Here is a 23,010-nt window from a genome sequence, read left to right on the forward strand (position 1 = left end):
ACTAGGATTCCAAAAATGTAGGAACTCAAATTCATTTTGCATTATTTTCTCTCAAAGCACAACTGTTAAGCAGGGAGAAAACATGGACTAGAGAGAAGCAGGAAACAGGACTAGAGAGAAAGAAAACATGTATATACAATTGTCAAACATGTATTTTAGAGTCTCATAAATGAGACTGATTTCCACTCCCTGTTTAAAGAATACTTTTTTTTTTAAAGCTGCCACATAAAGTTTGTTGTTTTCCAGTGCCCATGAAGAAGATTTTTCTCAAGAAACAAAGGATACCAAAAAGTCAACCAGTCTCATTAAGTAAACTCAATATACCAGCACCTGCATCACCAGCAACACAATTCAGGGCTTTGGATCACATACTTTACAAGCACTTCCATCTTGTCACTGTATCTCTGAAACAACCCCAGAGCATAGGTATTACCTTCACTTTGCAGCTGAGGAATTTGAGGTTCAGAGGTTAAATTGCAGAAAATCAAGAGAGATAGGCAAGATAATAAAAAATAAAGCAAGGTGGCTAATAGTAGAGGTGGTTAAAACTAGAGACAACTAGATTCAAGTCTGGATTCTATGTAGTAGTTGTGTGACCAAATCTGTAAAATGGTGATACAAACAGTGCTACTTTACCAAGTTCTTTTGTTAACCATATTGTCATATGTATTTACCTTAGAGTAGCGTTAAATAACTGCTCCATGAAGGGCAGTTTGGTTCAGTAATTAACAGTATAAACACTGGAAACAGAATGCTTGGGTTTAAAGCTACTCTGCCACTTACACACTGTGCGACCACAGGCAAAATCTTCCAGCTTTCTATGTCTTAGTTACTCGTCTATAAAGTGGGAGCAATGATACCACTCTTGTTCAGCTGTTGTGAAGATTAAATAATTGATAATTAAAAGTGCTTTGAACCATATTTGATCCAGATTAGGTGCTTACTAAGAGGAACACTATCACTAATCAACATGGATTAATGATTAGCATCATTTTTTATTCTTGTCTCCAAAGTATGTTTTTTCATTTCACCATGTCTCCTTCATGAAAAATAAATTTAGAAACCATATAACCTCCTTAATTTAAATGCCCACTTATACCCTGGGTTATGCCCCCCAACCCCCGACACCTCTTCCCAAAGAAAAAATAATCCTGCTTCTTTACTAGTTTTCCTTAACTCAGTAAATTTCCTAAAACATTAAGATTAATTCTTTATTCCTTCCTGTGCACAGCGAATTCACACATTGCCAGTTCTAAATCCACGCACTTTTCTCAAAATCTAAAACATCAAGTCACTATCATCCTCTCAAGAACTAAAGTATTTACTTCCATTATTTGCAAATGTGTGTGTTTACATTTCCATATAGTGTTTACATTTCCTAAAATAAGATTAGGAATGTAAAAGAAAACTACTGAAGTTGGAAGTGGACTCAGAATTTAACAGTGAAACATTAGAAGAACTCTTATAAGATATGAAGATAGGAATCCTCACTGTTAACACTACTCTTCAGCTTTGTGCTGAAGTACTAAACTGATGAAATATGACCCAAAAAGACAGTGGTAAAGATAGTGGAAAACAATCCCCAAAAAGTGTAACGTGTAAGAAAGCAATAGTTCTCGAACCACTAGGAATAATCAGAGAAAATAAGATGGACTAAAAATCTCAACTGTAACAGTCACAAAAACTATAAAGTAACTTTGAAGAGAACTAACAAAATACATATAGTCACATGATTATATTTTATGGCAGGTCAACGAAGACACATTGATTAGATCTAGGCATTTGTTCCTGGATAGGAAGATGTAATAATATTCTTTCTATATTTCATTCAAGAAATTGCTAACAGAGCCTGTAACAAAGTGATTTAAAAATTCATGCAAAACAAATGAGAGAATAATTAAAAGTGAATCTTTTTATGTCAGAATACATCAAAAGTTAAACAAAAGAGCAAAAAACCCACAAAGACCAAAAAGCACCAGAGTGCACATTTTGCAAATCAATTAGATCACCTTTAATGTTAGTGAAATTTCTCTCAGAATGTAGTCATGACTTGGTTTGGAGGTAATGGTGATCTCAATTTGTCTTTTGCCATACCCACCTATGTATTTTAGGAAAAGAGAACGATGTCATCAATAGGTAAAACTTCATTTTTAATCTGGAACCTACTTGATACTTAAATTTATCTTAGCTTGAAAATCTAAACGTGTGTGCTGGGCTTGAGGGTAATAAGTATCAATATACTAAAGGTGTAAAAAGAACAAGACTCCTCACCAATCACAACTAAATTGTTCCACAGAAAAACTAGAAATGGAAGTAGTCAAAAAGTATATATCCTTTCTGTGTTAGGGACTCAAACCCATGGTTCCAAATGATCTGCAGGATAAACACACAAACATCAGTAAGTAGAAGAAGATCATTAAGCTTTTCCAGGAAATAGCGACAAAAGCAATTATAAAATCCTATGGCTTGTAAGAGGAAAAAGGGCCTCTAAGTATGGTGAGTGAAATAGAAATTTGTACACATTGCACTGCTGTGGACAAATTAAGATTAGGAAAATTGCACATTACTGAGTAACATCCAAAGTACTGTTAGTATCCTACTGTCATACAAAATCACCCCAGGAGAATTGGAGGCAGCTCTAGTACCACACCTCAGAAAGAATAGGGCATTTATAGCACCTATTCAGAGAACAAAGTCTGGTGACAATCCAAGTGATTTACAATCAGGGAGAATTTAGATCATGGAAATCGAAGTATTCTCTTATTAATTATATAATATGCAACCAACAAAACAGTTAAATATGTGCTTTCTCTTAAAAGATGTTCAAACTCACCAGAAGGGAAAGACTTTTAGAAGAAAATAGTACTTATTTTACAATAATGTTCCTGGTATGCGGGAAATGGTATCATCGCTGGGAATATGAGAGAACAGATGCACAATTTCAAATAACACTTAAGTGGGGGAGTTCAAATGTTTCTAGCCTCTACTCCAGGTGCTGGTAACCTCTTTCTGTAAAGGTTCAATCAGTAAATATTTTACCAGCCAGATGGACTCTGTGGCAACTACTCAACTCTGCCGTCGCAGCCTGAAACAGGCTATAGACAACATGTAAATGAGTGGGCACTGGCAGTCTTCCAGTAACATCTGACTAAAAAGGACTGCAAGCCAGCCTCTTCCCTAGGTGAAGAAGACAAAAGCAATGCCACATCCCAATGCCATGTGTGGATCATAATGGTTTCTGATTTGAAGGATGGGGTGAGGATGGTGGGGAGGCAACTATAAAGACAACCTGAGGACTGCTGCTCCAAACCAGATGTGAGTGAGTGCCTTGACTGGGTCTATGAGGGAGCAGTGCAGAGGAAAGGGGAGGCAGAAAGGAATTTTGGAGTTACAACTGGCAGGACATGGTAAACCAGAGGACCATAAGACAGACAAGGAGGGGAAAATGAGCCATGATGAACAGATTTCTGGGCAGCCACAGGATGAATGGTGTGCATGTGTCTGTGAGGGGACATTCTGAACAATGGAACCCCGAAGGAAAAACTGTCGTTAAGACAGAGTGAGTCCATTTTGGATACGCTGAGGGGCCCACATCAGCTGAAGTCATCCAGAAGACAGGGAAAGGGAAACCTGAAACTGGAGAGATCTGAAATAAAGCCATAGGATAAAGTCTGAAAGCTGACCAAAGAAAAATGAAAGAACTTTAAGAAGACATGATAAGCAGTAAAAAAAAATATAGCTATCTATTAAGATAAAAATGGAAAAGTATACTTTTTGGCCATTATTAAAAAATTAACCTCACTGACAGTTGTTTTAGTCAAGTGAGCAAGAGCCAGATTACAGAGCTCAAAAGCAATGTGTTAGAGACTGTGAGTACAGGCTACTCCATTAAGAATTGAGAAAAAGTGGAAGAAATTCTGTAGCAGCCTCAAGAGAATGGTGTCTTAAAGGGATTTTTCTTAAGACAGAACTTGCACATGTGCACAGACCAAGGGGAAGTTGCAAGATGAGAAAGAAGTGTATGGTTCAGGACAGCCAGGACATATATACACTGAAAAAGACAATCAGGAACACTGGTGCTTGAGCTTATTTCAATCCTTAAATGTCCCCAAAAATTTGACTGCTAAGATAGTCCTAATTCTTGGTCATTCACCATTATAGCTCAAATCTTCTTGAGTTTCTTAAAGAGGAAAAACAATTCCGAACATAAGAAAGATTAGAGTGATTAAAAAATACTGACAGACCACTCACCTTAAGAAATATACTATTAATATAAAACTCGTGTGTGACTCCCCTTCTCTGATTACATCTCCTACCTCCCAGTGGGTAACCAAGCAGTACCCACTCAAAATTCTATATTTTCATTCATCCCTAAGCAATATGTAATGTTGTTTTTTCAAATTTTATATAAATTATATAAATGATATACTGTAAACAACCTAAAAGTTGTCTTGGGATAACCAGTAGGAACGTGAACATGAACTACATCAGCAGAGAACACTGTTGTATATATAACCCTTTGGCTTAGATAAAACACGGTTCAATGATAGTGCAGAACATGATCCTATTCTTAGGGAAGTGCGTGTGGGAGTATGAGGCAAAATGTAATGAATGTACATGTGTGCATATGTCACACATGCATTAGGTTAGGGAGCCAGGGACAGAGGTGTGTGTATGACATGTGAAGTGAGAAAAATACCAAGAATTACTGGATTCAGGTAGGGCATATATGGTGTTTGTTGACTTAGCCTTTTAAATTTCTATATGTATCAAGGGCGCTGAATTATAAGAAGTGGGATGAACCTCCTGACCCATGAGAACAATGCTGTTGCTGGCCCTGTGAAGCATATTATAATCCCCCTCCTCAATCCTTTGTTAGATGGACTGTTGGCTTCCTAAAATCAAGGGTTATCTGGGTAGTGGTAGGATGATACCACAGGGCTCTAAGAAATCAAATGCCAAAGAGAGGTCATAAAGTGTTGACTGAAATTGTCAGTAAGTGTTTCAGGTACCGCCACAAATTAGCAGCTAAGCCTGCAGAACTGTCTAGTTTGACCAGTAAAGAGCTCTAAGAAAAAAAAAAAAAAAAAAAAAAAAAAAACACCTTAAAAGAATGTTAAGATATTTAGGGAGGGTCAATCAATACACTCGCTATCTATCACTATCACTCCTTTCAATTTTTTATTTCACTTACCTGCTGGTCAATGAAGGTAGTAGTCTATGTCCTCTGATTTATAAGGTACCCAATCTCACCTAGGTACTCCTGACCCCCTGACTGCTAATAGTCAGCCTTTCTCAATTTTTAGCATTAAAAACTTTAAGAAAATGTCTATGTATGTATTGTATTAATTTAAATGTCGAATCTACTCAATTAACTTTGTGTGGTGGAAGTGAGCCAAAAGCAAATACAAACAGAAAATAAGTTATGATTATAACTATTCCACAATTCTAAACTCTATGCAGTTCACAGCAAACCATTTTAGTGTTTCTAGGCTACGGCTCATGCAGTTTGTGTAATGCTATTCACTGACCACTATGCTAATTTCTAATCTATAAATTGAAGGTAGTTCTACCTAATCTGTAAAAGGAGGATCAAATGCATTAATACAGTGTATGAATCACAGTAAGCACCCCAGAAGTGTTAAAAGCACCTACTATATCATAATAACCCTACCGGAACTGGGACAGACTTAAGACATATTCCCTGATTCAGATACCAATGATCAATTATGTGGCTCAGGTGTCTATTATTCTGAGTAGCACTTACAAAAATATTTCAAAATAAGTATGTGATATATGGTGGTAAGTGGTTATTCACAAATGCTCAAAAAAGACAAAAGCACAAACTCAGTTCTATGCAGAATGCTTTGCCCTTCAACAGTTTACTCTAGTCAATTGGGATTTAATTCCAGACCTATCAGATAACCTCCTGACTTCCACTCTAACCTCCACATTAAAGCAGTCCATCCTTGCAAAATGTTTCTAGAAACAAGTGGGATTATTTTTCCTTCTCAGACTTTTTTTGAAGACATCTTCCTATCTTCAACCTTTTTCTCATCTGAATGTAACACTAGGAGTTTTTTTTTTGATCCATACCGATTTTTGAGAAATCAGATTCTTATACTTCCTGTTGTCTCCACTTCAAAAACAGCTTTTGTCTTATTTTCCAAACTGAAAAAGCATATTCAACATATTTTCTAAATTTACTACCTCCCTTCCCTGTTCGTTTTAATACCATACCATTATGGCTTCATTTACAGTAGGTACTTAAGAATTTGTTGTATAAACAACCTCCCCTGAAGTTTTAACCACATTTTTAATTATGATGATGGTTCTGACTTCCAAGACGAACTTCAACTACTTGGCATTAAATGTATTATGTCCAAACTTGACTCTTCCTAGAAAGTGCAGAGCATTCTGTAAAACTTTCAGGGATAAATTATTCAGATAACTTACTCAGTGCCTAAATATCAGGCATTAAGCTAGCTGCTTTAATATGGCCACATAGTTTAATATTCAAAGCAATATTATAGGTTGGGTACTACTGTCCACACTTTATAGATCAGGAAGTATGGTCAGTTAAATGATGTGGTCAAGCTCAGATAGGCAGTAAGTGGCTAGGGGGGTAGGGAGTAAGTATTAACTCAGGATAATTTGTATTCTCTCTCTTTTCAATGATTATATGCTGCTCTAATTACTTATGGTAAAAAAACATTTGTGTCCTCTTCCTCCTTACCTACCACATTTAGTATTTTGTCAAAGCAAAGCATGGTTGTTACAAGCTTAGCTTTAGAGTCAGACAGATGTTGACACAAGTCCAGCCTCTGCTAGTTATTAGCTGTGAAATACCACAATATAAAACAACATAGAGCGGTTTCTGACCTGTAAGAGAGTAAAGAGGTAGAAAGTGAGTAATTCTAGCTGTGCTAGTTAAGATAGGTCGCCCAGGGCCTCCCCTGGTAGCGCAGCGGTTGAGCGCTGGGCTGCAAGGCTGCCCGCAGCCTCTCCAGCGCTGGTTCGTTCCCTGGCCACCGGCGAGGGTCCCACCAAAAAAAAAAAAAAAGAAGAAGAAGAAGAAGAAGAAGATAGGTTGCCCAGAGGAGACCCAGAGACTGGGAGCAATTAACCTGCCCCAGGACAGACACTCTAGTATATGGCAGAGCTAGGATTTATAAACCAGATCTATTTTGCTCTATAAACTTTGCTCATTACCAGTATGCTAGTGTTTTCATGTATGGAAACCGTATTTTTCCTCAATTCTCTGACTGGTGGTAAAAAGCTTCAAAATAGTTCAGTAAATAAATGGACCACCCAACTGTCAGAACCTAACAGAACATGTTGAAACAAACTGAGCTTTGAGAACACTACAATTACATACTATATTTTCTGCCATGCAAATAATACCAAGCTGAGAAAAGCTACTCTGAGGGAATAACTAAATGCATGTGTTCTGTTCGAATATACTTTTCACGAGTGGTAACAGTCCTTTTATGGCATATGGTAACTGAATGAGCAAGTTATTTCTTATGTCAGTGCTCAGTTTTCTCTATTGTAAAGATGGAAAGAACAACGTACACCTCACAGGGTTGGCAGGGATTAAATGCAATTATATGTATATCTGCTTAGCACATTACGGGGGGTTGAGGTTCAATTTTAGCTACAGTCTTAAGAATCAACTTTAGCCACAAGTTGCTTATTAAAATGGGTACAACTTGGAGGGAATGATTAAAATAATAATTTTAGGTTGGCTAGGTAACTTACAAGAATTATCTTAACACTTCCTATTTATAACTTCCTATAGAGAATTCTTATTTTGTAACCCAGATACTGATGAATATAAATACATCACCAAAAAGTCATGAATTTGTAAACTTGCTATACTGCTAATGATGATGGCTGGAGTCTGTAAGAAATGCCTTCTCTCACCTGACTGGTTTTTGCTGTTCTGCACCTCTCCGTTACTTTGTGGCTGTTGATTTGTTAAAGCACTGCTTTCTGACTGGCTGCTTAACACTTTAACAGCAGATCCCAGGTTTGCTGCTATGACAGGAAAATGCTGACCCCTCTTTAGAAGCTGTTTGTGTTCCTGGTGGCGAAATCGTGGTGGTACTTCACGAGGATACCGAGGCAAGGCCTGTGGTGGTTGTTGCTGTTGCTGTTGCTGTTGCTGCTGCTGCTGCTGCTGCTGCTGCTGCTGCTGTTGCTGCTGCTGCTGCTGCTGCTGTTGCTGCTGCTGCTGCTGCTGCTGTTGCTGCTGCTGTTGCTGATTGTTGGCTGTGGCTCGCTTGGCATTATTATTAGTGCTGGTTGCTGTGGAAGTGCCGTTATTACAGTTGGCAGGCTGAGGCTGGCTTACACTGGGCTTTATCTGTTCTGGCACTAATCCCAACAAAAGAAAAGGGGTGGAAAAGATTAGCCAGTAAAGTGTACCTCCATTGTTATGAAAAACAACCCTAAAGGAATAGAAATTTTAAGTGTGGAGATTTCCCCATTCATTGGCTCAAAGTTTCCTTAGAGATCACAGCCACAAGTCAACTTTTATTTTTGCTAACTACCAAACTGATAAGGACATGGACACCAATGACTTTTCTTGGCCTGGATGGCAGCATATGTTCACCATCTTTCCCCCATATTCTCTGATGAGAGAGCAAGAACTGACTAAACACTATGGAACTCAAAGAAATGGAACTCACAGAATTGAAATAACAAATGTGGCAAGTCAAGTTCTGGCAATTCATGAAACATCCTGAACTCCCTGGTAATTGTCCTTAACCTGCCCCATTTTTATGTGTTTGGCCCCTATTTTTCATCTTTGGAAAACAATATAAGAATAAGGGTAGAAAACAATCTGAAAGTTTTCTTAAAAAGGTAGTTAGAGTAAAATCTGAATTAAGAGAAACTCAGAAGAGGAAATAAATATAAAGACAACAGAATGAAATGTATGAGACTACTCGGAGAAATAAGTCAATACCTGTTTTAAGCAAATCTGAGCAATAGTTACTTACAATAGTATGTGATATATGGTGAATTGTATGAATCATAATAATAAATTTTAGACCACTAAAAAGATTAAGTAAATAAAACGATAAATGCCTTAAACCAGAGATGATCTATCTAATCTCTAAAACAACAGAGAAGCAACATGGATGGGAACTTTTGAAGCTAGACAGACTCAGATTTCAATCCCAGCTCTACTTTTACTAAGGGTTTGAGTTTTGGGTCAAGTCACATATAAAGTCTGACCAAGTCCATGGTCTCCTCTGTAAAATGAGGGAAGCACCCATGCCTCCTAGAGCTACCTGAAGGTTAAACCTAAAAGCACCACACATACAGCTATAGAAACAAAGGCTATTTTTTTCATGATTGGCACAATATCTCCTTATTCTTTTATTTTAGTTTGAAATGTTTCTGTGAGATTTTTGATGCAACTTCACTGATGTCAATAGATAGTAAAAAGAAACATCTCCCTGTGACTGGTAGGACACTCAGTGAAAACAGTTCAAGGGCTGAGTTCCAGACCTGAAATTAAGGATCCACCACACACTAGCTAGGTTTTCCCTGTGTCTTCTTCCTTGTTTATACAGTGCAGTCTTGGTCTAGTACTGGCACACTGTAATGTCAATAAAAATAAGTTATTATTGTGGCTCAAATAAAAGAATATTTATCATGTCTACAATGTGTATGACACTATGATAATGTACTTGTGCTGTTTCAACAGTCAACTCAACTTTGTAAACACCCTCAGCTCTAGAATTTCCCACCAACTATTGTCTTCTTTCTCTGAACAACTTCTTTCTCTGATTTAGTCTTTATTACTAATACTAATAACCAATATGTTTTACTATATGATCTTGGCCTCTTATTTTTTTAAATATGATTTTGATTTTTCTAAGGTAATACAAATTGGAGTTCAGGAGAAAATATATGGAATAAATTGAAAGTATTCTATTTTATGTTTAGAACTGTTTCCATTCTTCTTGGATGCAACTGAAAGCTTATTAATAATATAGGACAAGTGCTGTCTAGGTCTAATAAATGTATGAAAATTTTATCTCTTAGACAAGTTATTGCTCCAGAGGTGGCAATCACATATATTCATCATGAGGAAAATAAGACACTAGAATACTCTAAATTCTAAAGTACCTTTGAAACCAAAAGAAGATAAAGTATGTGTTAACTATAAAATTGTAAGACACATGAAAACTCTAACACAGTTTTTAAAAGCTTAGTACTAGGTTCAGCATGGTACCAATGAATATAACTTTGGTAGTTCCCCACTGTTTTAACAAAACAAGCTTGTTTGCTACTTTATTTCTAAAAAGAAAGAGTGTGACAATACGTAGACAAGACTTTATTAATGTGAAATGAGGAAAATGTACCTTAATATATTTAAGGAATCAGAGGCTAGCTTACACAAGAATACCATGAATGATCTAAATGAGGAATTTTACAAGACCTTTAACCTAAATCAAAAGTGACTAGGAATTGAGAAGCAGTATCTACATCACCCAGCAACCCCACCCCAATCATTTTCAGTAAAGAACCATGGGGAAAACATTATCTTTTCTAGGGCCAGAAAACTTGACAAAGCCCTGTAAAAACAGTAAGACATTTGAAATATTAAATTATATAATCTAAATAAGTCGACTGTAAAGCTAAATAATCTAAAGTAAAATCTTAGATAGGATTTTACATAGGATGTAGTAATAAAGAGTAAAGGAGAAGCTAATAGTGCATATAGCTGGAAGGAAGGGTCAGATGGCTGGGAAACAAACACTGAGTAATTTTGGCTACTGTGCATGTGTAGTTAGGATAATTCTATCAGTACATATCCAAACAACTGGAAGGAGAGAAAAACAAAAATGAGAAAATTTGGTCCATTCAACAGACATGGAAGATATAATGAAAACTGTAGCTAATATTAAATATAAACTAAGATGCCAGGAGTAAGCTCCAAATAGAGCAGAAATCATAGTAAACGTGAACTGGTTAAATCCACTTAATATTGGCTTTTAAACTGGATTAAAGAAAGAAAAACAAATTTAAGGAATATACTTTGTAAAAATGATTTCTGTAACAAAACAATGCAGGAAAATAGAAAGACATTATCACCAAAAAATGCTAACAAAATCCAAGGGAAAGCAAGATTAATATCAGATAAAAGAAAATTCAAAGAGAAAAGCATTTTAAGGAGTAAAAGATATTTCATATTGATAAAAGAAGCCAACTAAAAAGACAAACAGCTAAGAAGATTTATATACCAAACTTTATAGCATCATGTAAAACCAAATGGAGACAGAGAAAATTTGGGAAGAAAAGCAAAACCATACCTTGAAAAGAGAGTAACACCTTTTTTGAAAAGTACCCATAAAACAGTCATTAACAGTCAGTCTCAGAAACATTAATTCCAAAGGGCACCTGCACCCCTATGTTTATAGCAGCACTATTTACAATAGCTAAGCTATGGAAACAACCCAAATGCCCAAAAATAGATGACTGGATCAAGAAGATGTGGTACATATACACAATGGACTATTACTCAACAATCAAAAAAGATAAACACATGCAGTTTGCAGCAATATGGAGCTAGAAGGGATCATGCTCAGCAAAATAAGTCAGAAAGAAAAAGAAAAATACTGGATGGTCTCACTCATAGCAGGAATTTAGAAAATCTAAATAAGGGACCAAGAAAAAGATTAATTAATAAAAAGTAAAAATCAAAAACAACAAGCAACTATAAACCAGAGACACACTATGGGGCGGGGGGGAGGGGGAAGGATTAGGGTCAAAATAAGGGGGGATGCAATTGTATGGGGAATATAAAAATCAAAAAAAGAAAGTAGATATAAAAAATTAAAATTAAATTTAAAAAAAGAGTCTCTCACTCTTTCACGTGGGGGCGTGACACACACACCATACAGCATTAAAAAAAATCTATGAATTTTAAAAAGTAGAAATAATACAAATGTATTTCTGGGTTGCACTGTAATCACACTAGAAACACAAACTAGTAAATAACTATCTGTAATAAATTTGAAGTTGAAGAGGAAATAAATACCAAAGCTGCAGGGTTATCAAAATAATAGTGCACAAAACACATATAAATTTTAATATATGGTTAAGCTAGTGTAAATTCACAGCCTTAATTATTTTCAACAAGCAAGAATGAACATAAAACAACAACCAACTCAAGCTTTGAAAAGAATTCAAGTAAGCAAAAAAGGTATCAGTAAAGATACACATAGAAATCAATGAGTTCAAAGGTGAACCAATAAATCAGTGCATGATTCTATGAAAAAATAAACTACATAATTATACCAACTTTTTAAAAATTAAAATGGGAAGAAATTATTATTTCTAAAATTAAGGTATTTCTCTAGGCTCAACTGTATAGCTAATTTAAAAAGCTGAAGGAAGGGATGATTTAATACAGACCCCAGAAGAAGTGAGAAATGCAAATTAGCAAAGAAACAGACATTCATAAAATCATCCACCAGAATCAGACAGCTTCACTAATCAATACCACCACACACGTTTCTTCTTTTTTCATTTTAACTAGCATATTTTTAAAGAAACAGGTATCTCTAAATCTAATGTTATTTAAATTGTTGCAGAGGACAGCATAAATTGGAACACCATTAATATCATTACTAATGAATCAGATAAAATTTCAGTAACCCCAAATACTGGGAATAAAAAAGTCATATAAATAGTATGGGGGGAGGGGGGAAGATATAACTTTAAATGGAGAAATTCTGGAAAGACAAAAAAAAACCCAAACCTATGTACAATCTATACCAATGAAATAGCAAACACAGCTAAACTCCACAATGTTCTGTAACACAAGTTGGGCAATCTTTTATGCAAAGGGTGAAATAGTAAACATTTTAGGCTTTTTACCCCACATAGTGTGGTGCAACTAATCATTTCTGCTGCTAGAAAACAAATAATCAGCTATACAATGCATAAATGAATGGATAGGACTGTGTTTCAAGAAAACTTCATATACAAAAATAGGCAAGTGGGCCAGAAATGGCCAGTCTGCTAGTCTCTGCATTGCTGCACTGCGACTGACCAAAATGGGCTCGGAGAGGAGGAACTACAGTATCACAGAAGCAGGAAAAAGTCCTCCAAGATTTCCCTCTCTGAAAAGTACCTACCTGACTTTATGAGGCATATGTATACAAAATCCTTAAGGAACGTAAATTATCAATGTTACATAAACTATTCCAGAACAAAGGAGGACAGGTTCAAAAGACTGGCTGGATTCAAACCTGGGATCCGCAGCATACTAGCTCTTTGATCCTAGGTAAGGGTCTTAACCACACTGTGCCTGTTTTCTGATCTATGAAACAGGAGTAAGTATTAACACCTACACCTACACTTGTGTTATCAAGACAATGGATATAAAAAAATAATAGTATCTGACACATGGCTAATACACAAATACTAAGGATGACTAGTATCATCTGAAATGGGTAAAATAAAGGGGAAGAGTAAGTGTGATCACCAGGTTTCTGGCGTAAAATCTGGGTAGAGAGTGGTATCATTCACAAGCTATGAAAAACAGAAGACAAAAACTAAATGTGGGGAGAGACTAAGTTTAATTTTTGATATGTTAGGTTTGTTGTTACTATCAGATAGCAAATCTCAAACTTGTTGGTCTCAGACCCCCTTATACCTTAAATTCCAAGGACCTTTTATGTGGGTTACATCTACATTTACATGTTAAAAATTTAAACAGAAATCTGAAAAATGTTACCTTGCTTAAAAAATAAACCCTTTACATAATGTTTCTTGAAAATTAATGACGGTCTTTAAAAAAAGTGAGAAGTATGCATTGTTTGACATTTTTGCAAATCTCCTCAATAATTGACTTAAGAAAACTCAGATGGATTCTTGCATCTGCTTCTGCATCCAATCTGTTGTGATATTCACATGATAAAGCCTCTAAAAAAACTCCACAATGTACTGAAGAGAGCATATAAGTGAACAGAATAAATAAAGCCTTCCAATTATTACAAAATAGGTTTGACTTTGTAGAACTCATCAAAGTTTCAGGCAGTCTCTCAAGGGGTCCTCAGATACATTTTAAGACCACCACTACTCTGTAGAATACATCTGAATATATGGTTGTAGAGCTCAGTAAAAGTTTGGACTAAAAATATGAATTTATGATTCAGCTTACTGGCGGAAAAAGAAGACAGTTACAGGATGAGAAGAACTGACAAGATCTAATGAGAAGTTTAAACAGCAGACAGAAGAGAATAAAGACAAGAATAAGGCATAACTATCAAGAAGGTGGGAAAGGAGCTGTTTATTTTAGTTAATGGCTTCACTGTTTACTCAAGAAGGGTTATCTTCCTCAAATCCTCCCTTATCCTTATATGAGATATAATCAGTGAACAGTTCCAATAGATGATCTACTTGATAGAATTTAAATTCATCTTTTTATGCCAATGCCACTGTGAGCTGGCAAAACCTCCAAACTGGTTTTCCTAGCTCAAATATTGATCCCTGTCTCCCAACTAGCATCTTCTCCTCAAGTCTATCATCTCTCTGCCCCAATTTACCTTTATCATACTATCAGAATTAACTGAAGGATTTTAGCATGGTTCCTATTTGCTACATTTCCTTTTCTTACACACCAAATTTCTGCAATTCTTCAAGGGGATGGTTTTCTCATCCTTTTCCCTAAAATGTCTTAAAACCTTTCTTGTAAATCTTTGCCCATCTTGCCTACAAAAAAACTAATTACTCCCCCTCCCAGATTCAGCTAATTTTAGACTTTTATGACAACCAACTTCACCTCTACTTCCATAAAACTCTTACAAGTCCCTTAAAAACATAGCAGTGAAGGTATTTTGTAAGTGCTGCTTTCTTATTTCTCCTCTACTTTATCACTGGCATTCCCAGCACCAAGCGAGCAAATGATCAAGAATTGCTGAGTGAATGAACAATTCAAGAACTGCCACCATATAATTAAAATTATAAAACACTACACAACAATACTGAAGATGAAACATTGTGGAACACCAACATTCAAGAGGTGGAATAATCAAGAACCAATAAAGGGCCTCCCTGGTGGCGCAAGGGGATAAGACACAACCTATGAAGCTACCCGCAGCCACTGCAGCACGAATTCAATCCCCGGCCAGGGAGAAACCCACATGGCGCAGCAGACCTCTCCTGTCACACCTGCTGCTCCCCTTAGCAGTCAGTCTGCCTGTTCTGTTCCCTGTCTCTGGCGAGTTCTCTCACCCCTCACACCTCTGGCCTGTACTCCAGTTCTTGTATGCATAAATAAATCTTAAAAAAAAAAAAAAAGAATCAAGAAAAAGGAGGAAGAAAAAGAATAATCAAAAGCTGTAGAAAGAGTAAGGATGATGATGGCAGCTGTTTACTGTATTGCTGGTATAAAATATACAATACCTCCTAAAATTTTTTATTTTTGCATTTTTTCTTTTACGTACTGTGGCCCAAAGCTTATCTTTCACACAGTTTAAAGATGATGGACAAAATCTGCCCAAAAATAAACAAGTTTTTTAATTCTTAACAGTGGAAAGAGCATTTGTTCAAAGAATTTAAAACATTTTCCTAAATTGTGCTCCAAATCACAACTTCCCGCTTTATGAAGCAATAAAATGAATCAATATTACAATTAAACCATTAACATTTGCTAATTTTTACAGCTCTTACGCATTTTTCTGGTATTTCTTACATTAAAAACCCCCTATAAGCCTGAGAGACTACTCTAAAAATAAAATTAACTGGTAAAAACATAGCAATTATCTTACATTCAAGCAAAAAAATCAGGATAACTTAAGATCCAAACTGGGGGCCTCCCCGGTGGTGCAGTGGTTGAGCGCTGGGTTGCGAGGCTGCCTGCAGCCTCTGCAGCGCCGGCTAGATCCCCGGCCGCTGGGCGAGGGTCCCACATAGCGCGCAGACCTCTCCTGCTGCCCGCTGCTCCCCTCAGCAGTGTACCTCATCAATCTGCCTGCTGTACTCTCCCCTCTGGCTCTGGTGAATTCACTAACCCTCCCGTGCTTCTGACTGTACCCAGTGCTGGTATGAATAAATAAATCTTTAAAAAAAAAAAAAAATCCAAACTGCTAAAATATCAAGTGATAAACTTGTAAAAAAAAAAAATTTAAAGTTAATGTTTACTTCTGTAATCTTTAAATATTTTAAATGCCATTTTAATAAGTTTATTTTGGAAAATATTAAATAAATGAAACTTCCTTTAGCTGTCTACAAGTTTAATAGAAACAACAGTTTCAAATATAAACCAGTCATTAATCTTCCTGTATTAATACCAAACCTCCCCGAACCTCAAGTCTTCCTTTATTCCTAGTCTACAATTTAGATTTGCATACTAGTTTTCATTTTGGCTAAATTATAAATCTCCTAAAAATAGTGGCATAAATAAGAGGCATTCTAAAGAAAATGCCAATTTAAGGCACGATTTTGTTTTAACAGGATGATACAAAAAACAAAAAACACATAAAGATTTGCATTTGAATTCTTGAAAGACCTTAATAGTTCAAACTTTCAGCTAGAATTGTTGCTTAATAAGCATCTATAGACCACAGAATGCTTTTTAAGAAATCTTTTGTCAAACTTTAAGTTCACCTAATACTGCTATTTTTCATCTCAATGTGGCATTATGTAAGAAAAACACAATTATCAAATTAAACTCTTAGAAAATGTTATTGTCACATAAGAGCAACAATACGGGATTTTTTTTTTTTAATTTTATTTATTTATACAAGCACTGGGTACAGTAAGAAGCGCGGGAGGATGAGAAAATTCACCAGAGCCAGAGCAGGGAGCAGAGCAGACAGAAGGACCAAAGTACACAGCTGAGGGGAGCAGCGGGCGGCAAGAGGGGTCTGCACGCCATGTGGGACCCTCCTCCGGTGGCCGGGGAGCTGCCGGGGATCGAACCGGCGTCTCAGAGGCTGAGGACAGCTTCATAACCCAGCACTCAACCACTGCGCCACCGGGGAGGCCCCACGGGATTTTCTTAAAATATCTATCTTTCAATTTTATTAAGAAAAATCCCCAACCTTCTTGAGCAAATGCGATTAGGCATAATCAATAAGATAAAAATGTTCCAAAGCAATTCATTAACAATCCAGGAAATTATGTTTTAAAAATTATTAAAAGGTAAAGTTTCCAGCTTTCAAATAATTAGGTTAAACTGCAAATGCTAAATGCTTTAAAAAAATCCTTATAATTGTTCAAATAATATTTTAAAAAGGGTCATTTATAGATAAACGATCTTTTCAAAACTGCAATTACAGGAAATTATACTCATAAGGGCCACAAAATAACTTCTGGAAGAAAAATAGAAAGTAACAAATTATTGTATTTAAATTTTAATTGTCTACCAGGCTATACCATATATAATACTTAACTTTATTAATATTTTTTAAAAGACATTTATTTATTTATACAAGCACTGTGTACAATCAGAAGTGCAGAAGGGTGAGAAAATTCACCAGAGCCAGAGCAGGGAGCAGAACAGGCAGACTGACGAAATACACTACTGAGGGGAGCAGCGGGCGAACAGGAGAGGTCTGCGCGCCATGTGGGACCCTCACTGGCACCTGGAAATCGAACCAGTGCTACAGAGGCTGCCGGCAGCTTCGCAGCCCAGCGCTCAACCGCTGCGCCACCAGGGGAGGCCCTATTAATATTTTTAATGTATAATCTCTAAACATTGTGCTCAAATTATTCTAGCTATTTTACTACACTAGTAACTTTCAGTAATATTCATGTTAAACAATCTGCCTCATGTTCAAAGGAAAAGCAAACAAGTTTGGGTAAAATTAGTTTTTCAGCTTTTCTGATAAACAGCAGCAGCATAATTATATTGGGACACAGATTTTCAAAAGACATAACAGACCTGATAAAAACTGCAAAGCAGATTAGAAAATTCTCTACACCAAGCAATTCTAAAGAAAGGTGCTTCTAACTGCTGTTTTTTTCCCACTCTGCAACTTACAGTAGACAGTGGAAGAATGGTATAATGTCATTTTATTGAGTGTTGCTTGTTAACTTCCTGGGTATTTGATACCCAATAACTTGAATTCTATAATCTTACGTGTTAAGGTAGAAAAAAAAGCACAGCCAGCTGGTTGAAGGATGCAAAAGGCATTTCTATTCACTTAAAATGAGCATATAAATCAAATTTATTTAAAATGTGCCCAAACATTGTACTACCACAGAAATCCTCTTCTTACTCATTCATAAGCACACTGGATGATTTAATATACTTCCCCTGAATAATGTTTATTCCACATCTTGTACTAATGTTAGTAAGTTTTGGAATGTGAAATAAAGGGCACTGAAGCAAAGTCTGGTTTTTAAGCTGATATGCACAGATGTAGTGCTAAAATTTTCATTATGGATAAATGGCTGAGGTTTCAAGTGCCACTAGTCAATCCATTAATTTCTGCTGGTCCTTAGCAAGTAATTTAAATTGAATACCTTTTGAGAAACTGAAAAAAAGGACTTAGACTGGTATTTAATACAATAAACTAAGTTTCTAAGAAAACTGCCAAACAGACGTTATCAGTTCAAAATTAGATCTCAAATTTAATCATTAGACTGAATTTATTTAATTTTAATTCACCTCACAGATCCTAGAGAAATGATTGGTATAACTTTTCCTGGGTCTTAGGGGAACCCCTTCTTCCTACGCAAAAAGCTCCCAACTTAAAATACTAACACAAAGAGAAACATAACCTTATTAGTCTTTATACAACCTGGTAAGTTTAGATCACTGAGTAAGTTATATCCCTAAGTTTCATTAAATAAAATTCAGAATAAAATCACCCTACTAATTCTACTCTTTGGCAAAATACCTGAGCAAGGTGTCTCTACTGTAAACTATAGCTCTTCTTTAAGAAGAGCTTCTTAAGAATTATACCATGTAATACAGTATTCACTATATGGTATTTCCAAGACTGTTGGTTAATCTATCTGTTCATCAAACCTTGTCCAAATATGTGAGATCCAGGAAAATACAATGATGATAGGTATACTTTTCAGGCGGAAGCTTTAAAAGAAAAATGTCAGACTGCCTTTTAATCAACCTCTCATTTATATCTTAAAATTCCAGAAGTGATCTCTGTTTAAGTAGAACTGCTTAGGAGTTTGGTTGGAAAAAATTAGACTCAGATTAACTAAATCAGAATCTATTTTTATTTCATTTTTTAAAGATTTATTTATTTATTTACACAAGAACCGGGGTACAGGCCAGATGTGTGGGAGGGCGAGAGGATCCACCAGAGACAGAGCAGGGAACAGAACCGGCGGACTGACTGAAATACACTGCTGAGAGGAGCAGCGGGCAAGACAGGAGAGGGTCTGCCGCTCCATGTGGGCTGCTCAGCAGCAGGCGGGGATAGAACTGGCACTGCAGAGGCTATGGACAGCTTCACAGCACTGCGCTCAACAGCCTGCACCACCAGGGAGGCCCAGAATCTTTTTAGAATGAATATTGCATATGGTTCTCACATCTAAGTTTGATAAACTTAAAAAAAAAAAAAACAATTTAACTAGAAGTTAGTGACAACAACAAAGTCCCAAACACAATATTTTTTGGAAAAATGTAAAGGTCACAAAAGTTATACAATAAAGAGCTCATCACAAGTCACCAAAGAAGTAATTTAAGCAATGCAAGACGCTTACTTTGTTTTTAAAATTAGAAAAAAATGCACTTTATTTTTGCAAGTGTGTGGTGTGTGCGTATTTCAAGTTAAAAGGCAAATTGCTAAATATTTGTCCTCTGGAACAAGTTAAAAAGTTCCATTATCTCCATTTCCACTGGCCACCCCAATTTTTTTTTTTAAGATTTATTTATTTATTTATTTATACAAGCACTGGGTACAGTCAGAAGCACGGGAGGGTGAGAGAATTCACCAGAGCCAGAGCAGAGAGCAGAACAGGCAGACCGACAAAGCACACTGCTGAGGGGAGCAGCGGGCGGCAGGAGAGGTCTGCATACCATGTGGGACCCTCGCCTGGCGGCCAGGGATCGAACCGGCTGTGCAGAGGCTGCAGGCAGCTTAGCAACCCAACGCTCAACTGCTGTACCACCAGGGAGGCCCCACCCCAATTTTTCCTACATGAAGGAATTGTTACTGTTTTGGTATGAAGCTGCTAAGCCTAACATAGGAAGTTTTCAAAAGAGTCCTATAGCTTACAACCAAAATTTGAGCTAAGGGTATAAATGTTATTTAATTTTGCTTCCCTTCCTAACAGGTTATTTGTATTTATGTGTAGGTATCCACTATATGGGACTGTCCAAATTTAGGTATTTCTGACCCACCCTTTGAACTTTAAACATATGATACAGTCTATAAGTCAGAAATATGTGCATCAAATACATCAGATGAATGTTAATGATCAAAAACATCTACTTAATGGCAGAGTTGAATTTTTTAAATGTTCTGGAATCAAGTAAGTTTTAAGAGCAAAATCAAGCTCTCTAAAAATAGGGGGATGACTATAGCTGAGTCCTTTGAAAGCTACATATAAAACATTTCTAATCAGTTATTTACAATGAGACATCTATTACATGTTCAGCATTCACTATCTTGCAAGTCTTGCAATTTATGTTCTCTATCATTTCATTCCCACATTAAGTAGGATTATCTCCTTTTGAATAGTCAAGCTGAAGCTTCAGATTAAGGAAGTTGCCCAAGGTCATAGAAGAACCACAAAGGCAATATTCAAATCCAAGTCTATCTGATTCAGAAGCCTGAATTTTTTTAACCACTATGCTCTGTATGTGCTAAAATCCAAGTATCTGTAGATGATTCAAGACTTTTTGCTTCTGGCCAAATCTGCTGCCTATGAGTATTGTTTTATCAAGACATTTTTACTAAGGCTACAGCACCAAGCTCTCACTCACAATACACTGCCACCATGCTAATTAAAACTAAGAAAATACAAAAGCACAAATTATGGTATGTACAGCGTTATTCTTAGTCTGTAATTTCCTTTTATCTGGCTGTAACTGATAAGAGCTATTCTTGCTAATCCATCCTGATTTCTACTCCAAATATAATGCACTCCAAAATATAAACCAAAAATTCCTGATCCTGTTTACATTGAAACTAAGGATGTAAATAGTTGCATGGCAGAATCTCCACGCTCAGACACAAACCCAGGGAGCTTTAACAAGTACCCAGCAACTATGGGCTGATTAGTCTCTGAATCTAGTTTTTAACAAGTTCACTGTGCTAGCTAATCTCTGTGTTTTTTTAAACCCTTGTATCCTCACTGTCTTGCTCCAATCTCATCTCATGGAGGTTATACAATCTTTCATTTTCACTTATTTTAGTAATTTATTAGTATTCATAAGCAAACATACCTAAACTTCCTAGAAATAAAGTGGCTCTTATCTAAGCAATAAGAGGCCTTTAGCATTCTTCATAAGCTCATTCAATACATAAATCTAGAATTACACGAATAAATCTACACTATAAATCACTTGTCTTTCTCAACAAGAGGAAAAAAAGGAATGGTGATTTTGAAATATTTAATAATTTTATTATTTCTCATGAAAGTAGGAGGTCATTTTATTTCTAGAACTATGACTTACACAGCTCAAAGACCTCTTCCATTAGTAAATGCTTACCCAGTAAGATCCCCTACTTCTTCAAAGAGTTTAATCAGCAGTACACATAGGCCTTCAAAAATCTTTCATAAAGCAAAAGACATTGCATGGCACATTTAGAATGAGAACCTGTCTTCCCAATATTGCTTAATACCTGCTAGAATACAAAAGCCATGTTTTACTGAACTGAGCTCCATGTCTAATAAAAGAATTTCCCAAGCTGTGTGTCAGAAACAAGTTATATATAGGTGCACTAAGGAACACCTTAGGGAGTGGGCAACCAGACTCTCAAGGACTGTCATCTTCAGCCTTAAGCAGCCCCCTCATCTGTTTACCATAGAAGTCCCATAAACATGATTTTCCACTTGTATCATGTGAACAGAGTTAGGCAATGCACTTAAAGTCAAGATCTATTTATTGGGGGCCTCCCCAGTGGCGCAACGGTTGAGCGCTGGGTTGCGAAGCTGCCCGCAGCCTCTGCACCGCCGGTTTGATCCCCGGCTACTCCCCGGCCACCAGAGGAGGGTCCCACATGGCGCACAGACCTCTCCTGCTGCCCGCTGCTCCCCTTAGCAGTGTACTTCAGTCCTTCTGCCTGCTCTGCTCCCCGCTCTAGCTCTGGTGAATTCTCTCACCCTCCCGCGCTTCTGACTGTACCCAGTGCTTGTATGCATAAATAAATAATCTTTAAAAAAAAAGAGAGAGAGATTTTTTTTTGATTTATTTATTCATTTATTTATACAAGCACTTGGTACAGTCAGAAGCGCGGGAGGGTGAGAGAATTCACTAGAGCCAGAGCAGGGAGCAGAGCAGGCAGAAGGACCGAAGTACACTGCTGAGGGGAGCAGTGGGCAGTACACTGCTGAGTGGAGCAGCGGGCGGCAGGAGAGGTCTGCGCGCCATGTGGGACCCTCCTCCAGTGGCCGGGGAGCAGCCGGGGATCGAACTGGCGCTGCAGAGGCCGTGGGCAGCTTTGCAACCCAGCGCTCAACCGTTGCACCACTGGGGAGGCCCTCAAGATCTATTTAGACCTCAGTTTTTGCAAGTGCAAATCTATGCAGTACATAGATTGTCAAACCACCAAAATTCCTGAATTTCATTGTGGGGTGGAGGGTTGTGATTGAAAAAGTTAGGCTTTAAGGAGAAAATAGAGGGGTAATCTGAGATCACTCATTTATCTTTGTTTTCCAAGATGACATCAAGAGACTGCGAAACATGGCTGATACTGCCATTGCTAACCATAAGGAAAAGCAAGAAGTGTTTCATTTATTAATGAAAAGGGGACAAATTAATCACTTTTCTTCCTCCAATTCAACCTGAGTCATCTCAGTAGTATTTTAAAAGTTTAAACTGTGCCTTATGACCTTATTAAC

General features: G+C 36.9%; 1 protein-coding gene across 2 annotated transcripts in view; it reads right to left on the reverse strand.

Annotated features, from left to right (window-relative positions):
* The window catches only part of TNRC6A (trinucleotide repeat containing adaptor 6A), a gene marked incomplete at both ends in the record, with an annotated part of 143,213 nt that overhangs the window by 31,339 nt on the left and 88,864 nt on the right, over positions 1–23,010 (reverse strand). For both annotated transcript variants that reach the window (XM_084251053.1, XM_084251054.1), the window contains one exon: positions 7,927–8,379. In XM_084251053.1, coding sequence (XP_084107179.1) covers positions 7,927–8,379 — 453 coding nt within the window. The remainder of the gene's footprint in view (positions 1–7,926; positions 8,380–23,010) is intronic.

This window comes from Talpa europaea (assembly GCF_964194135.1).
Source record: "Talpa europaea genome assembly, chromosome: 12".
Classification (NCBI taxonomy): Eukaryota; Metazoa; Chordata; class Mammalia; order Eulipotyphla; family Talpidae; genus Talpa; species Talpa europaea.